Source organism: Chelonia mydas, chromosome 4, assembly GCF_015237465.2.
Source record: "Chelonia mydas isolate rCheMyd1 chromosome 4, rCheMyd1.pri.v2, whole genome shotgun sequence".
Classification (NCBI taxonomy): Eukaryota; Metazoa; Chordata; order Testudines; family Cheloniidae; genus Chelonia; species Chelonia mydas.
The window spans coordinates 39,595,296-39,614,631 of NC_057852.1; the positions used below are offsets into that span (position 1 = coordinate 39,595,296).

General features: G+C 39.7%; 1 protein-coding gene across 2 annotated transcripts in view; it reads right to left on the minus strand.

Annotated features, from left to right (window-relative positions):
- SEC24D (SEC24 homolog D, COPII coat complex component) overlaps positions 1–19,336 on the minus strand; it is a 91,206-nt gene that overhangs the window by 24,030 nt on the left and 47,840 nt on the right. For both annotated transcript variants that reach the window (XM_007054446.4, XM_043545453.1), the window contains exons 9-11: positions 12,312–12,450; positions 9,486–9,601; positions 2,702–2,826 (exon numbers count right to left, since the gene is read on the minus strand). In XM_007054446.4, the coding sequence (XP_007054508.2) occupies positions 2,702–2,826; positions 9,486–9,601; positions 12,312–12,450 (380 nt within the window). The remainder of the gene's footprint in view (positions 1–2,701; positions 2,827–9,485; positions 9,602–12,311; positions 12,451–19,336) is intronic.

Below are 19,336 nucleotides of genomic sequence, written 5' to 3' on the forward strand. Positions count from 1 at the left end.
GCCACTCTTCAGAAAATCAGGTCTCAGCTTTCTCCACCCAAATGTTACAACAGAAAAAAGGTTTTGGCAAATGAGAACTCGAAACCTGTTCACAATGTCCAGATAGAGAACCCATACTCTGAAAAATATTTGTCCTTCAGTGACAGTAAAATCCTGTTCCCACTTGAAGTCAATGGCAAAACTCCCCTTGACTTCAGAGGAGTCAGGATTTGGTCCTGATTGTTTGCAGTTGAATATTTTTAAAAACTCATCCGTTGTTTTAAAAAAAACCAGATTCTTATTTTATTTCTACCGTAGCACGGTCAACATTTGGTTGTGGACACAATCCTGCCCATGGACACGTACATGCTCCCACTAATTGGCCCTGTATGTTTTGTTCTCTTGGTCCCTGCTGTATAGACAGTCATTAAATAACAACAGTGTTACCTAACACTAAGTGGAACAACAACTGTAAAGACAAGTGTTTAAATAAAAAGCCCTCTTATCTTACTACAGAAATATTTTCTCTACAAATCAGCCGCTAGTCAAAGTGTATCATTTTTGAGGCCAACTTTTCTGCTTGCATAACCCCACTGATTTCAGTGGAGTCATCCCAACAGAGACTCTAGCCCATGATCTGACCTTTGGATGAGCCCATGCTTACGCTCTGGACATCCTGTACCCACAAGCAGGGGGAAAAGGTGAAATAAAAACAGTGTTTTATTACAATTCCTACTTTGTTGAGGGTCAAGCAATAAAGAGAAATTAGCTACATAAAAGAATCCTGACATGGTATTTCCTATCAGATCTCGCTGTTTTCAAGATATCTTAAAAATGAATTGCCTATGGCGATTCACAAAGTTAATTTAAAATGTAAAAATACTCATTTTTCCTTTCTCCAATCTGTAATTCTCATGTCGGTGTAGAATGTTAATCTGCCATTCTTGGCTCATGGAAACACAGCTGGATCATAAAAGGATTATTCTGATCAAAAATGAATCAATGGTCTATACTTCCTGGGCTACATTATGACTTATTTGAAATAACTTCGCAAACTGCACCTAGATAGATGAATCACTTCCGAAGGGAAGGTTCTAATTCTACCCTGCCACTCAGACACAGTTACTGAGGTAACCACTAAGAAGGCTATTCCAACATTTAGTATCTTGACAAGGCCAAGGGATTAATAATAGTCTCCACTTATATATTCCTTTACTGTGTGGAAAAGAGATGCACACATTAGCTAGTTAACCAAAACACCCTTAAGCCACATGCATCTAGGCAATTCTATAGGAGGATACTCTTCACATATCACCTCAATAGTGAATTTTGCAGTTTCCTCTCTCACAATTCTAAAGATTAGTCATGGATGTGGAAGCAGACAGCGTTAACTAACATGGCTCAAACACATCACAGTTCTCTTTAGAGCCTGCCTGGTAGGGGTTTAACTCCTAATATTCAGAGCCTGATTTTTAGAGTGATGAGCACCCACAAGTTCCAGAGACTTCAGTGCCTAAATATACATTTGAGGGACTGGTTTTAAGCACCCAAATTGGAACATTTTAGTTTTAGTTGAACAGTTTTAAGCAAGTAGGGGAAAAACAGAGGTCCTGATAAGGCTATAGAAAACTCTAATCCCTTTTAACTTGGTATGGGAGTTGCCCTTCCTGAGACTCCTGGGGTAACCTAGCCCCAGATCCTTCCAGGCATTTAGGTGCTTAAATACTTTTGAGGATCTGGGCTTACTCCTTACCCGCTTCACTTGCCCTTTCTCCTGCCTATCAGTGAGCCATTTCATTAGGACTGCCTGGCATAAGCCCTTAGCTCCAATTGCCCTCAGCAGATATACTTCCTTATTACCATAAACCTTGCCCCCATGGGATACGGTTGCCAGAGGCATGGGCACGGAGCTAATTGCCTGTCTGCTGGACCCAGCTTAGGCCATCCACATGCCATCACAGGATAACAGCAATCCCTTCTCCTTACAATAAAGGCAAAGAGCAATTCCTTTAGCATCTCAGAAATGCATATAATAATAGATAATAATAACAGCAATAATTTTAATGAGGGGGGTGATATCTATTATAATTTCATCTCATCTTCTTGCAAAAGCTTTTATCTACAGCTGCTGAGTGCAAAGATACATTGAAATGTGGGGGGGAAAAAATCAGCAAATTTTGTTAGACTGCCTTATATGGATAATGTTAATAATAATTCCCTTAAAGGAATTAAAAACTTTATGAAAGCAACAAAAAAAATTCTTGACAAAAATGTGTTTTAAAAAAAATCTAATTACAGTATTTAGGATCTGATCATGGACTGATATTAGCTAGGACAGGCCTTTATACCTGTTCAGAGTCCTGGTGGCGATAGGAATTGTGTGTGGTTTTTTTTGTACTCTACATGTACTTTATATTAATGTTTTCATGATAGATCATTTTTCTTAACTGTCTTTATTCAAGTTTCTAAAACCATAAGAACCAACCAAATCTTTAACTTGCATAACTGCTCTTTACCCTTCATGAGTTAAGTAAGCCTCAATGCCAGTCAAACTATTTTAGAACTGTCAACAATGTTAAATATGTAGTCTAGTGTGATCTGTCAATTATTGTCCTAAAACTTATAATTTTGATATTTTCTGAAGCTTTTTTTGTTTTCTCTGTTCAGCAAGTGAGTTGCTGAGATGAGGAAAATTGTACAAAACACACCGTGATCTCTTTACCTTGGAAGTTTATCCAGCACAGTCTTCAGCTCATTACATATGAGTTTAACAAGGCCACTCTTGATGTTACTATAGGACACGTCGATCATGAAGATATAGGCTGGTGAGTTTGGAGGCTTGTTGTTCTACAGAAAAGACAAATAATCATCATCCACATCCACAAAGCAAAACTAGAAAGAGTGACACTTTAAGTCCAACAAAATCTACATATAGCTCAATCAGGCAATCCAAATAATTATTTGATGGTTGACACCTATACTAAATAAATAAATAATAATTAAAATGATGATCTAATCTTTGAAAAGCACCATCTCTGGAATAAAACATTATTACAGGATAATAGTTTCCTACTAGTCTAAAACATCAAGGTGAAGGTGTTTATTGGAAGTGGACAAATATTACAGGAAGTTTTCTGTAAACTTTCAAATGTTTAAACAACAGGTCTTTGGCTCTTTGCACATCTTTTATTTTTCCATTCCATGTATATTTGAATAATAGCATTTCACTAGCATAAATTCTTCAATTCAATTTCCATCAGCATTAACACTGATAAGCTATAGGAGACCAATCAGAATTAAACAACTCAGTCACTTTAGGATCTGAACCTGCACTGAGATTAGCTAGGACTGGCCTTTATGCCTATTCAGAGTCCTGTTGTCGATAGGAATTGTGTGTGTTTTCTTTGTACTCTACATGTACTTTATATTAATGTTTTCATGATAGATCATCTTTCTTAACTGTCTTTATTCAAAGTCTCCTCAGGATCCCTGCTGTGTTAAGTGCTTTTTATTCCGACATGCATGCTCTTCAACATTTTCAGGGCCAAGACCAGGCCTGATAAAAAGCTTTCACCAGAAGCGTTACAAATGATACCAAACTTTTCTGTCTACAATATTCTTTTTAACAACATATAAAATCTTTTTCTTTTTGCAGCCTGGGAGACGTTCTTCTCCTCAGAAGTGCAACTCCTGCACTTTGACTGGCTGTGAATAAGCATGTTTTGTGCTCCAGCAAATCTTGACAACAGCTGAATTTAGAACCACTGAAAGGCCCCCTGTACTTTGAGAAAAAGCTGATTTTATACAAGATAAATAAAGCATGAGCTCATATCATTTATATGTAAACAAGAGCTAGGCACCCAGCAACATATTGGGTTGGTATTGATTCTTCTGGGTAAAACTTCTTACATGTTATTTCTTGTTCATACTGCAGGTAACGTAAAAATGATGAACATACTGTACTAAGCCACACCAAGTTTCTATGTATAACATTTATTTATAAAGTTGTTAAAAAGTGGGTGAGGTAATCTCTTTTATTGAGCCAACTTCTGATGGTGAGAGAGACAAGCTTTCAAGCTTACACAGAGCTTTTCTTCAGGTCTGGGAAACACACTCAGACTCAGGGCTTGTCTACACTGGCAATTTACAGCGCTGCAACCTTCTCGCTCGGGGTGTGAAAAAATACTCCCCTGAGCGCTGCAAGTTTCAGTGCTGTAAAGTGCCAGTGTAGACAGTGCCCCACTGCTGGGAGTTTCACCCCCCGTGGAGGTATTTTTTTGCACCGCGACCATACAAGGCATGTTAAAGCGCTGCCATGGCAGCGCTTTAGCACCGCCAGTGTAGACTAGCCCTCAGAGTGGAACAGACTGTTTAGCATAAGTAGTTAACATGTATTTCAAGGAACCATGTAAAGTGAAGTGGCCCATTAACACGGCTTCAGTCACAGGGAAAGGAAGGGAAAAATAAAATGGCAGCCAGGGAGGGGTGCAGGTTTGTTAGTGGGTCATAGACTGTTCTCATAAGCCGTAAATCCAGTGTCTCTATTCAGTCCATGATTTTTAATGTCTAGCAAAGTTATGAATTTAAGCTCCCAGGCTCATCTTCTGAAGGTGTTGTGCAGGTTTCCTTTTGAGGATGAAGTCTGTGAGGTCAGGTATGGAGTGACTGTTTTGTGAAAAGTGTTTGTCTTATTTTTCTGGGAAAGAGTTCATTCAAGAGCATAGTGATTGACGGGTTTCACCCATTTAGTTGTACTAGGGCCTTTGGTGGGGATACCACATGTTGCGCTAAGCATGCTTAGGAACCATGAAAGGTGTGTCTTTGCAGACAGGTGGGTTGTTGATCATTGTAGCAGTGGAGAACTGTCTGCAGGTTTCGTATCTGTTGTTCTGGCAGGGTCTGCTGCAGCTTTGAGTGCAGGTGTGTCCTGGTCTGTGAGGAGCTTGCTTCTGATGATGAGCTTGGAGAGGCTTGGGGGCTGTTTGAAGGCCAGAAGAAGGAGTTCAAGAAAGATTTCTTTAAGAATGTGGTTGCTGCCATTGAGTATGGGTTGTCACTGTTTAATGATACCACTCCACACTGCAAAATATACAGGGTAAGTAACGACTAAGGGCGCACAGCCAGAGGGAGTTTTATTGCCAGATTGAAGCAGGTTCTTGGGGTATTTGGGTGGCCCGTTCCATGATGCAACCTACTTCTCTGGAATGTGGAATGTCCTTTTTTGGTGAAGTTGGTTTTAAGTGTGTTTAATGCAACACAGACACTGAAGTCCTTTATTCACAGCACAAATCAAATACGGCATGGGCAGCTAGCGATGCAATCTTCTCTAACCCTTTACCTACACTAGAAATGCTATTGCTGGTTCAGCTGTACTAGCAGAGCTCCCTAATGTAGACACAGCATATGCCAACAGGAGAAGTTTTTCTTATCAGAGTAGCTAAACCACTTCCCCAAACAAATCAGCTAAGCTGATAGAAGCACTCTTCTGCCAGAATAATTGTGTCTACACAGGGGCTTCGCCAGCATAACTATGTTGGCTGGGGGTATGGTTTTTTCACGCCACTAAGATAGCTACAAACAAAGCAACAAACCTTTCTAGTACAGACCTGGCCTAAAATGTTTCACAAAATGTTCCTTGGCTTTGTTCTAAAGGCACTGCTAGGGGTGACAGTAGTTCAGTTTCCATGATTATTCAGTCTTTAGCTTCCCTACTAAAACTAGCAATGATTGTTATTTAAGGTCTTGTGCAATGGTGTTTTTGCTTGCTTGCTTGCTTGTTTGTTTTTATGAGGTGGACACCCATCCACTAGGAAATGGTCCAAAGCCAATCATGTATGCTGTTCCACAGCCATCAGATAAATAGTTCCAGTCACTTATTGAGTCATATTTGAAACACAACCCTGTAAATGATAAACTCCACTTTCTCATTACCTAGCCCCTCAATTATAACATTCCCATCCCCGATACATTTACCCTCAACTTAAAATTATGGCCCTCATTCTCCCGTCAGTTACACCATGGTAAGGCAGGAGTTCTACTGATCTGGGAGGAAAATCAGGCCATGTTTTTACAAGCTGTTTTGATTTCAGTATTTGGACCCTATTTAAAAAAATCAAATATACTTTTGTAAATCCCACAGCAGTTTATAAAAAGATCTTGGCTAATTTCTGACAGATATAGGACAGAAATGAGATGTTGTGCGTTTGCCAACGCCTAACAGAAGAGCAATAATACAAAACAGCTGTTATTTGTTAACATTTTCTGTAGCTGTTCGTCCTCATTGTTTGATAAGCACAAAGGAAGTGATCCTTCAGTTTTGGTCTGAGATTTAGAAAAGAAACAAACTTTACTGACTCAGACCAAAGGAAAAAAAATAAATAACTCTGTCAGATTCCCAACAGGCAATAGCTTAACACTTCCAAAGAGGCTTTATATTTCTAATGGATTTATTTTTTTTAAAAAAAAAAATCTTGAAACAAATCCACACCAACGTGCACTTTTGTGATAAGAAGATTATAATAGCATGCTCCTTGACAAAAAGCTACTTCTCAGAACTCCTGAATGAATTAAGCTTTGTGACAAGAGCTTTGGATATAAAACTATTACCTGAAGATGCAAGCATCAAAAAGAATCATATTCTAGAAGAGTGTTTCCCAAACTTGGGATGCCACTTGTGCAGGGAAAGCCCCGGGCGGGCCGGGCCAGTTTGTTTACCTGCCGCATCCGCAGGTTCAGCCGATCGCAGCTCCCACTGGCCACGGTTCGTCGCTCCAGACCAATGAGGGCTGCGGGAAGCGGTGGCTGGTACGTCCCTCGGCCCATGCCGCTTCCCGCAGCCCCCGTTGGCCGGGCACAGTGAACTGCGGCCAGTGGGAGCTGCGATCGGCCAAACCTGCGGACGTGGCAGGTAAACAAACCGGCCGGGCCCGCCAGGGGCCTTCCCTGAACAAGCGGCATCCCAAGTTTGGGAAACACTGTTCTAGAACAAATAAAAAGTATCTTGAAGATATTTTAGTGGACACACCCAATAGACAAATTAATTTTCAAAAGTTATGGGGCAGCTCTTCAGCTGCCATAAATCAGCACAGCTCTATTGACACTGACGGAGAGACATCCATTTACTGTAGCTAAGGTTCCTGCATTATATTCCTATTCCTCCCCCTTCCTATATCGTGCAGGAACCTCAGCTTCAGTAAATGGAATGAATATATATATATTCATTCCTACTTGAGCTCATTTCAGATCTGAGTCCTGATCCAGATCCCAGTGAAGTCAATGAAACGGTTCCCAATCATTTCAGTGATCTTTGGATCAGGCCTCCAGCGAACTATGAGGTCAGCTAATCAGCTTGCTGAGTTCCTCAAGTTTACTAACAACAAAAACATATGCTGACTAAAATCTAGCAATAAGTTGATGTTCTGAAGCCAAATCCCTGACTTCAACGGACGTTAAGGGCATTCAAGACTATGCAGGCTCCGACTGAATTCTTAAGCTTATCATTACTTTGATCCTCCCTCCATTGAAGCTAATAGGAGTTTTGTTGGTCTACGATGAGAACTGAATGTGGATGTCTTAGAGCTCCACCATGGACAGAGAACATCACGCTTGACATACTGTGAATTAAGCTAAAAGCTAGCAAAGGCATGTTCAAACAAGAATTTAAATACTTCATACTTGGGAAAATACCAGCAAGTTCTCTCAAATTATTTTATGTGCGTGGCACGTGTGTTCGAACAAATCTAGGACATAACCAAAACGATAAACCATTTTTTGTCCTTTCAGGCCTTGATTGTGCCCTAGAACCACCAAGACAGATCCCTCCACCTGCAATGAGCCCTCCTGAATCCCATACGGCTCCATGTGGACATAGGGATCCAACCACACGCTTCTCCTTGCAGGATTAGGGCCCGTAGGAAAATAATTCTTTACATAAGCTAATATAAATAACCACACGTGTTTTCTGTGAGTGGAAACACTCCATCACTGCTCAGTCACTAATTGTCACCAGTTTACTATTAACAGGAACCATGATCAAATACTAGCCCAATCTATCTTCAGAGATGTGGTCTGCTACTTAATGTTAATTTGAGAAAGCTATTGACTTTATCAGTCTCACTGGGGGTGGAGGGGCATTTTTAATGTGTCTTGATTTTACAAGAGACTTAACATGTACCTACACTTTATTTTTATCAACACTTTTCTGGATTAAGCTTACATTAGTTTTTGGACACATTTCTAACATGGGTAAGGAGTTTGATCAGCTATTACTGACCTCCCCACAGAAGAAGACAGAAAAATCTAAAAGGTTGCACACAAATGCTGTACACGGTGTAAATTAACAAAGGGCTGGATTTTAAAATCTTTTCCTCCATTTAAGGTGTTTAGATGTCTGAGCTCTAAGAACAATGTGCTTAGACCTCTGACTGAGTTAAACTGTTTCTGAAGATAAGCATAAGACATGTCTGCAATTATTTTAAAAAATGAATTCCTGTTAAGGACAGGTTCACAATTTGAAGCCACTTCTGGAGTGGGAAGGCAGACAAGTAGATATGCTGCACACAGCAACCTGTGTGCACACAAGTGGGGATGAGAAGTGTATGTTTAGCCAAGAACATTAGGCAAACCGTTACTTTTACCAAAAGTACCAGGGGATCATTCACATCTACAAAGAACAGAGAAAACTCAACCACAGAAATGTAAAGGGTTTATGTGACCCTGCTGGGTTATGAAATTGGGGCTCCAAGTAGTCTGTTTCAAACCCAAAGCTCAGATCTCTCAGCCACCCACAACCATTATGATTTATTTTAACAATTAACCATGCTGAACTGTTCAAGCTCTATTGAGAATTCTCTTAATTCCTCCACTCCCCAACTAGTTTAAGGGCCTTACCCAAAGTACACCGGAATCAAGGGAAAGACTTTCATTCACTTCAATGGGCTTTGGATGAGGCCCTCAGTGAGTTCATAATACGAAGACCAAACCATACTTCCACAGCTAACATAGTGGTCAAACACACCAGTTTTCCCAGAAATGAAAAGTTTCACGTCAAATTCTTAGGCTGAGATTTTCAAAGCCGAGAATGAGATTTAGCCACACATCTGCCTTTAAAATTAATGGAAGACATGTGACTAACACGTGACACTGCTTTGAAAATCTCAACTGTAGCCTCTAGAACAATGCCATATAGTTAGGACCAAATCAAGGCCCCAGCTGAAACTTAGTGGATCCACCACCTTTGCTGCAATGCCTTGTAATTCTTATTTGACAATGATATAATTCAACAATTGTTATAACAGAAACCACGAGCAACAGTGTTTATGTGGGGGTGGATGGGGAGGAGGAGGTTAGTTTTGGTATATTATTCCATGCTTCAATTTTAAAAATGTTCATAGACTTCTGAACTTCTGGTGTGAAGTAGAAAAGGCTTTATTCTGCTTTAGGTATTTAAAAGATTCAGTTTGTTTTACCTACATTTGTAAACAGTTTTCCATGCTGGAAATACTTACTCTGCAATAATCCAATGTAGCGACATATTCATATGATCCTAGAGATAACTCTGGCCTCTCATAGTGGTCTGTTCTTCTGCCAATGTGATCCAGATGTTGAAAGAAGAATGGAGGGACTAAAGAAAAACAGTAAAACTAATTTTTCTTCTTTTAATAAACACAACAGAAACAATGCAGTCTCCCATTTCACCGCTTGAGGAAGGAATGCAAATGCTTAGCTGGGAAACTAATTTTATGCAGAAACTGCACAGTTTTAAAAAGAAAAACGTCATTTTGTGCTTATTGTCACATGTGTGCTCCTACTGTGTTTGAAGGACTGGGTGTTTTCCCTCGTGAACACTTGAATATTCCACACTCATCCTGCACAAGCTTGAGTAGCTGTGGATGGTACAGGCTGGGGAGAAGAATCTGCCTTTCCAAGGATGCAGGGACAGAAGGACTACTCCAGGCTTGCTACTGCAAAACTGAAGCTGTCATAGTTCCAGTGAGAGATGCCGATGGATCTGCAGAGTTAGAGTCATCAGACCCACCTCTCCACCAGCCAGCCCCACTCCACCCACAAGTCCTGCTGCACAGAAGGTTGCTCTAACAGGGTTTACAAATCCTGGCCTTCTGTTCTGTTCCACTGTATCGGGAGCATTCCGCAATCATAGAGGAGAGGTGCAGGACTTCACAACTAAAAGTGAATCACAGATTACACTGCAGGATTCTTGACAACCTTAGGAAATGAGTCCTAAGAAAATTAAATAGTTGCATCTGAACTGGAGGATGGCAATAACATTTCTTCTCTAATTTTTAGAGCAAGAGAAGGCAGCAACCCTTCACCAGTTACTTCTCGGATACCTTCACTTAAGCTTTTTACATCTCAGTTTTCCCCACCTGTAAAATGGGGATAATGCTTACCTACCTTGCAGGGGAGTTTTGAGGCTCAATTAAAGGTTGTAAAGTGCTTTAAGACTCTTGGATGAAAGGCACCATAGAAGTACAAAGTATGCTTTAAACTGATATTCTAATGAATACATGACGATATTTACATTGTTTATAATGCACGCAGTATGTGTTTATGAGAATTTAAATTGAACAAACAATACAACTTGCTATCTGCTATACTTTGCCCAAAAGATTGAGCTTCAAGCCAAAAAGGAGTTGGCATGAATCTTTCAAGGTTCATGTTTCAGAGCTGAAAAGATTACTGTATTAGGGAAAGCACTATACCACTGTGATCCTGCTGAGGAAATCCAACTTGATACAAACGTCTAGAAAGACTAGTTCTGGCAAAGATTTGGGATCCAGCCAAAAGCAAAAGAACGCTTACTTATGAGTCACATGCAGCACACTTGAACAAATATGGCATGGTATCTTCTGTGAAAACCAAGCCTTGTCACAGTAAGATTAATAGGTGATTTAACCATTAAATGCATGGTCACAGACATGATTACTCTTATGTTGTTCTAAATATTTGTTCTTTGCCAGGCACTTAAGCATTTTTAAATACATTTATTTTCATCTGAAATACTAGCTGGCAGTTTGGAATAGAGCAAAAACATATCCTGTGTTGACAAAGCATTTAAAAAAGAAAACTTTTGATGAAGCTACAGACAGGATTTCATTGTTTTGCATGGCTATATTTTGTTACAGAACATTTCTTTTTAAAAGTGGATTTGACCAAAGAGTTTCTGCATATTTTCTTAGTAAACTATTTAAAAAATAATTCATATGGAATCTTACTGGGCACATCTGACTAATAATTTTCATACGCCGAACAACTAGCTGAAGGCCCATCATATGACAGGATGTTGTCAAGAAATCATCTTCCAGTTGTGGTTGCATTGCACATCAAATGTCGGGCCCAATTCTCTGTTCCAGCTGCATGGTAAAGGAATATATAGAAAATAACAGAGCGGTGCTGAAAGCAAAAGTGGCTTTACGCCATGATTATGCTGTCCTTATTCTGGGACTGTCTGAGGGCTGTTTAGAGCAGCCACAGGGGCCAAATTTGTGCCCAGTTGCTCTGCAGCAGGAGAACCACTAAGGAGCACTTTTCACTGGAAATGCCCCCCATTACTCTGCCTAAGTCGTTTTGAGATTCAGCTTAAACTGGATGAATTCCATAACTGCTGGCTTTACTAAGTTTACAGTGCCTTTGTGGAGTGGAGCAAAAGGGCCATAACAGAAAGAATAACTGGGTCTAGTATTTCTATCCATTCACGGCCACATCATCAAAGAAAGTACGGTTTAATTGTTGCAATGTTCTGTCTGCCCAGCACCAATTAAAGAGCTGTTATTCTCAGTTTAAAGTGATAGTGAAGAAATCCAATTCCATATTTTTACCTCCATAAAAGGAAACAGAAGAGTGAAGGTGTCACCAGAAGAACTCGACTGAACTTTATTTTTTGTAATGTCGCATATTCAAGTACTGCTATTTCTTCAAACTTGTTCAATTATATTTCCTGAAATCTTTTCTATTGATACGAGATGCAAAGGCTCGATCCTCCATGAAAATCAGAGCAGCTTCCCTGATTTCAACAGAACCAAGCTGATTTGCAAAAGCTGAGAATCTGACCGATAAATGTTTTCAAAAGTTAAATAAGTTATTCAGGCTGACTAGGAATGGAGAATTTGGATCATAGAGAATAACATGCCAAAAAGACTCCATAGATGAAGTACTGACTGCCCTATAGAGATGCATGGTAAAAACTCCCATTCACTTTGATGGGGCCAGGATTTGACTCCAAGTAAGTAAATCAAGAAAATAATACTACAGATGCAGTTTCCGGTTAGCATTAATGAATGAATATACACAAATAGTAGATAAATGTCACTTACCGTCATTTATGCAGCTGCAAAATCCACATTGATACTTTCTTCCCCCTTCAATGAACTGCATGAAGGGACACATATAGGCTTTGCATCTGTTGCATCGAATTGGCCCAGTCTCCCCATGGTTAACAACATAAAGAGGTGTCTACACAGAATGGAAAATAGAGTCATGAAAGCATCGCTAAAATACTAAACCTAAAAACAGTCTGGAAATATACTGATGCATCTGAATTCTCTTGTTAATTATTGCTTCTTGATCAGCTAATCTCTATCCAGGATTCACCCAAATTCTGAAACATTAAATTTTGATAAGAGCACGGCCTCATGCACTCCTCAGAGGGCTGGGCATTCAGGGCAAGCTACAGAAGAGGCTAGTTTTCTTCTTGCTGAAATGTTCCATTACAATAGTTGTGGTAAGTGTCTTCTCATTAGAGCTGCATGAACCCTTCCAAATTCAGTTAAAAGGGGAGAGAACTGGCCTGCACTACAGTTACCCCCATTTAGGGCCCAATTTTGCCATCCTTATTCACAACAAATAGTGTCTTACTAAGCATAATCAGTGTGACTAATTGCATAATAAGGGATTATTCAGTATGAATAAGGAAGGCAAAATTTGGCTCTTAGAAACCTGTATCAGCATTTTCACGCACTATCACAGTTATTCTCTGCAAACAGCAGCCACAATTACATGCACAAATGAGACTTTTAAAAATAAGATTCATACAGATCCTGAATAAGAAAAGCATCTCTATTCAAGCATCTCCCTTACGCATACCGACGTCCTTTTGAACGTCAATGGGACTTAAGCATGTGCTTAAGTGCTTCTCCTGAATCATACCCTTAATTTACAATAGTTCAGCAACAACAAAATGGCAGATGAAATTCAGTGTTGATAAATGCAAAGTAATGCACACTGGAAAAACAATCTCAGCTATACATACAAAATGATGAGGTCTAAATTAACTGTTACCAGTCAAGAAAGAGCTTGGAGTCATTGTGGCTAGTTCTCTGAAAACATCCCCTCAACGTACACTGGCAATCAAAATAGCTAACAGAATGTTAGGGCTTGTCTACACTTACATTTTATAGCGCTCTAACTTGCTGGCTCAGGGGTGTGAAAAATCACCCCCCTGAGCACCGCAAGTCTGAGCGCTATAAAGCACTAGTGTAGACAGGCTTCGAGTGCTGGGAGCCGCGCTCCCAGCGCTCAGAGCTAATCCCCCGGTGGAGGTGGAGTACCGGGAGAGCTCTCTCCCAGCGCTCACGTGCGACCACACTCACGCTTCAAAGCGCTGCCACGGGAGCGCTCCCGCGGCAGCGCTTTGAAGTTTCCTGTGTAGACATACCCTTAGGCACCATGAGGAAAGGGATAGATAAGAAGACTGATAATATGTCACTATATAAATCCATGTTACACCCATACCGTGAATACTGTGCACAGTTCTGGTCGCTCCCTCTCAAAAAAAAAGATATGAGAGACTTGGAAAAGGTACAGAAAAGGGCAACAAAAATGATTAGGGGGATGAAACAGTTTCCCTCTGAGGAGAGTGAAAAGGCTGAGCCTGTTCAGCCTGAGAAAGAGACAACGGGGGTTGGGGGGAGGGGAGAATACGACAGCGGTCTATAAAGTCATGAGGGGTGTGGAGACAGTGAATAAAGGAAGCGTTATTTACCCCCCTTCACATAACACAAGATCTAGGGGTCACCAGATGAAAGTACTAGGCAGGAGGGTTAAAACAAACCTAAGGAAGTACTTCATACAGTGCACAGTCAACCTGTGGAACTCGTGGCAAGGGATGTTGTGAAGGCAAACAGCATAACCGGTTCAAAAAAGAATTAGATGAGTTCATGGAGGAGAGGTCCAACAGTGGCTATTAACCAAGATGGTCAGGGATGCAACCCCATGTTCTGGATGTTCCTCAGTCTCTGACTGCCAGATGCTGGGACTGGACGACAGGGGGACGGATCACTAGGTAACTGCCCTGTTCTGTTCATTCCCTCTGAAGCATCTCGCTTTGACCCCAGTCGGAGCTAGATGGACCATTCTTGCGTTCTCCATGAGTCACGTTCCTTGTGTGTGTTTCAGTTGGCAGGATGGATTTCATTCTCAAATTTGTTTGTCCAAACCACTATCTTTAATAACCTGCTTAAAAGAGACAGCAGGATTTCCAGAAGTTATAAGAGAACTCCGAGTACAAGGATCCAACATATTTTTCAAAATAAGTTAATTTAGTATTTGTGAGGTTTACTGAATTGCCAGCTCTGATGATATACATGCCCTCCATTTGCCCACAGAGCAGGTACAGCAGGAGTTGCATCAGTGCAAGCTTCCTCACCATTCTCTGCCAGTGTGCTTCAACCCTGAGTTGTGCTCACCCTAGGGGTGAGAGAATAGTGCTTTCTCTGATAACTCAATTCTTCCTCCTCCAGTGGGGCAGGATGTAGCTTTTAAACAAGGACTGTGCTAACTTGATTATTTTGCTGGTACGTCATTTCCATGTTACTCGTCCTTCTGATTTAATTAAAGTCATTATAATTAAATTAAAATGCTTTGGATGATTGGATCTTGGGAGACAAAGGGCCCATGATGGGAATTAATCCAATCCTGAGGTTGTAGAAAGTGCTGCAGGTTACGCATGGGTAGAGGGGTACAGGTAGAGTATAGATAATTATAAGGATGGGGGAAGTTTATTTACATTAGTGCTCCAGGCTTTCCTTCCCCAACCAAAGCAGTTCCACAACTCCCAGGGAGCTGCAAAGACATTCTGCTCTTCTGGAATCAATCTGCTTCACATCTAACATATATGGCTTTCAGCCCAAGGATATTTTCTCCTACACCTGTCTCTGTTGATGTAGTATCTCGCTCTTTTGTACAGAGCATGTCAAAACTTACAGAATGTCAGGGTCACTTGCTCGAGTGCAAGATTTAGAAACAAGGTTAATATTCAGTGAAGGAAAATACAAGCCACAAACAAATGTAGTATCTCAGACTCTGGTCAGTTTCATTACATTGAGCAGACTTGATTACTGCCTCTGTCAAAATCAGAATTAATGAGAGACACTTTCCAGATGTCTCCCTCAGTAACAGTTGTGCAGTAATTGAAGGATTCCTGCAATTATATTTCATGGGTTTGCAAAGGCATATTGGAAGCCAGTAAATAAATGAAACAGTGTTCTCTTCAATTATCAGTGATGGATTCTTATGCACAAACTTCATTTTACATTTTTTTCTAACCTTCAGCCCCAATTTAGTGAACCTAAACAATAAAAAAGTAAATCCAGAGGATAATATGAGGTAACTCTCCAAAAGGGGAAGAATGTTAAAAGCTTTAAGATTTCTACTAGTAAATCCACTGCAGCTTTGCATCTAAGTTATGAGGTCTCTTCACAACTAATGTGCATGTTCCAAAACAGCACTATAATGTACTTTTGTCTTTTATTGCAGTTTAACAGACGTGAATAAGATACTGGTAAATAGCGATCCTTATTTTTCCTGTTAGTACCCACTGTTTACAACATCTTTTATTGTTTGTTTATGTTTTTATGGAGACAGTTGTTTCACTTATTTATTCCTCCTAAGGGTTTTAAACATTTTGGCAAAGACTTTACATATATTATCAAAATTTTACTGCATGTGTCATAAATATGTCCTCCTGCTGCAATGAAGTATCATTATTTTCTTTCCCACTCAAAGGCAGAGTCAAATACAAAGTAACCAATAATGTCAGCTAGCAACATTGTTGCCAAAAATGTCGAGGAAAATTTTCAGACATGGGTGCCAAAGGGCACCACTTGCATGTGTTTTAAAAATAAAATTTAAACACGTTTGTGATTGCTAATTAGTTTGCAATTTTCCAGGTGTCATTCTGTTGTGCTATTCTACCACGGCCTGTCAGGTTGCATCACTCACACTGTACAACCTCAGATCTATTGAACACCAAATTGACTGTTATTACCATCAAATTGACTGTGTAGACAGGCCCTAATAAAAATCAGACATTGGATTTGTATTTATGCACATTAATTGAATAATTTTTCTACCCTCAATTATAATACATTTAGTACCGGGCGATTACTTCACAACACAACATAGAAAAAAACACGAATATCTTAAGAAAATGGAGAACTGTCTCAACTGCATTTTTAAAAAAACGCCCCAAAGAAAACTAGATCTTTAAGCACAAAGCATGAAGAAGAGTCCTCACTAAAATTAATGCCAGAAAAGTGCACTTTCTTTTTAAGTTCAGAGCCTGCACATGGGTCTACTGCCTTCTCCATATTTAATAAATTACTTTCTTGGAGACAGATTTCATAAACAAAAAAACCCAAACATGATCTTTCTCCTGTTCTCACATTTGGAGTGGAATTTTTACTTCTTTCCTCCTAAACCCACTTTAAAAAAAAGTAGTCACCAAAGGAGGCTGTTTCATTAACACAAGTTAGGAGACACAGCAGCTCAAGGCTCCAATCCTGCAAAGACACATATTTAACTTTACACAACAAGCAGTCCCCGTAAAGTCAATGGGACTATGCACAATGCATCCAGTTAAACATATGCCTTTGTAGGATACAGCCTAAGAATACTTATTTCTCTTAACCTCCCCTGGGCCTGATTCCACTCTAACATACATTAGAGTAAATCAAGCTCAATTCCAGTGAAATCACATTATAGGATCAGGCTATTTAGAAAAAAATACTCTTTAAAACAACAAAATTATATACTCTGGTAGAACCACCACCATCATGCAGGACACCCACAGTATTATAAAGTTCTTACCTAATATCATGACAGTAAATATCCCTGAAAGCAGTACTGGATGCACATATTTATATCATTCCTTAAAGTTACTGAAGTTTGCATCTCATTACAATACATTTTATGCATCTCTATTTTATTTTAAACGACTATGTTACTAATGAAAGACATCTGATAATAGTTAAAGTGATCTGAAGGGCAAGGCCAGCATAAACAGTACTGTTAAATCAAAAAGAAAGCCTCAGCTAATAGCTACATATAGATACCCACCCAACATTGAAGCCTTGCAAATTTCTCTTTACCCACCCAGCCACCCACTCAGGATGGGAAATTTTCTTTGGATGGGGAGTAAAAAACTATACATTTTAAAAGAATTGTTACTGTTCTCTTTATCAGGGTGTGATAGTTGTTTTTGTATCTGGGTTGGAATATGTTCATGGTAATTTTGCAAGGCTTTATATTAAATGCAATTACAAATATTCACTGAAGGAAAAAAAACACAAAAGCATACTCCAAAAGAACTGTAACTACCTAAAGCCAAAAAGTAATGTTGGATATGAAAACCATATTTCTATGTGCTATAATTTACTTTCTATAGGTGTCACTGTGCACCAGAAAATCATATGAAGAGAACGCGCTCATGTTTCCATGAAATCAACTGCAAAACTGTCATCAAAATCAGTGGAGAGGGATAATGTCCAGAATTACAATAGCAGGATTTAGAAATGCCAGGCCAACATCATTTCCCCTTGATTTGGCATAGTACAGCATTATTTGTAGTGTAATAAAAGAGTACCACCCACTACATATATAGGGCCTAATTCTCCCCTCAATAATTTTACACGACTGTAACGTCATTGAAATCAATGGAGTTACTTTCAGTTTACATTGGTGTAAGTTAGTGGAGAGTCAGACCTATTGTTTGTTAATTCAAACAGCCTGCAGTTTTCTTAATCAGATTTTGGCTGCCAGCCCCATCATACACCATCTTCCTCAGTAGAACAGCAGGGGAGAAAGCCCAGCAAAGAGAATCCTCAGAGATTTCCTCCCCCTCATGGGTAAAGTGGCCACTGGCTCTTGAGTTTGTGTATAAACAGGCTCCATATTTAGTACTGGTGGAAAACTAGAAACTGAACAGACCAGCCTCTTCCATAATAATCGTCATGGGCGTCATTTTCCAAACATTAAGCAGCAGCTCTGCAATAGTTAAGGTTGAGAGTGACTATTTAAAAAATAGATTACTGCAGCTCTAGAATTCGCTACCATTAGAAGTGCATCTCAGGTCCCGAGAATTGAGAATCACTTCTGGCTCAACTTCATTTATCTGCCCATTTATTATATTGTCTCCATCTATCACTTTAGTTTAAGAGGTAGAGAGAGAGTAGGTTGAGTTGCTTGGCCAAAAAGTATACAGACAGCAGGTATGAAAGTTAACTAGCATTGTTTTAGTTGGAGGATTTGCTTGTGTTCCCCTTGCCCTCCGTTCCCCCCAATATTTACATGTTTATTCGCTAAAAGCAGAACAAAGTTAAAGGAAACAAACAAAATTTATTACTGAATAAAGCTAAACCCTTAGACCAGATCGTAAACTTGGTAACAACCCTAATTTCAGAGTAGCTGTGCTGGAGACACTGGAGTCACTATGGGTTTACAGAATCTGGATCATAATCTGGGGGGGGGGGGGGGGAATGATGTATTTTTGATCATTCAGATTCTAAAACAGAACATAAGATTAACAAATTTTTCAAAGCATTTCAGTTCTTTCTTAAAGCTTTGGAGGTTTTCTAGCTTGACTGAAATGGCTAAAATTAATGAAGATTAAGCATCTGATCCTTTGTTTTAAAACAAGCCATCAGTGCCCAATGGCTTTTTACAATTTTATACTGGACATTTTTTCCCTTCTGATGACAGTCTGTTTGCTCAACTCCCTCCTGTCTTCTTCCTCAAAGTCTTTTTGCTTCAGCCTCATTCTACCTACCCCCTCTCTTATATCCCTCTTCCTTCAGTGTCTCTTCTCCTTCCCTTTATCTCTCTCCTTAGCTAACCCTCTCCTAACAAAACCCCAATTATTTAAAGAAATACAAAAAAAAAACAAAAAACCCAACAACCCAAGAACAAAAAATAATCACTGAATTGCTATGATGTTTCCAAACCATCACTCTGCTTGTGAGTTACACCCCTTCCCTCACAATCCTTGGTCTCTCTGGTCTGTTTAGATTGTACAGTGGAACCTTAGAGTTACGAACACCTCGGGAATGGAAGTTGACTGTAACTC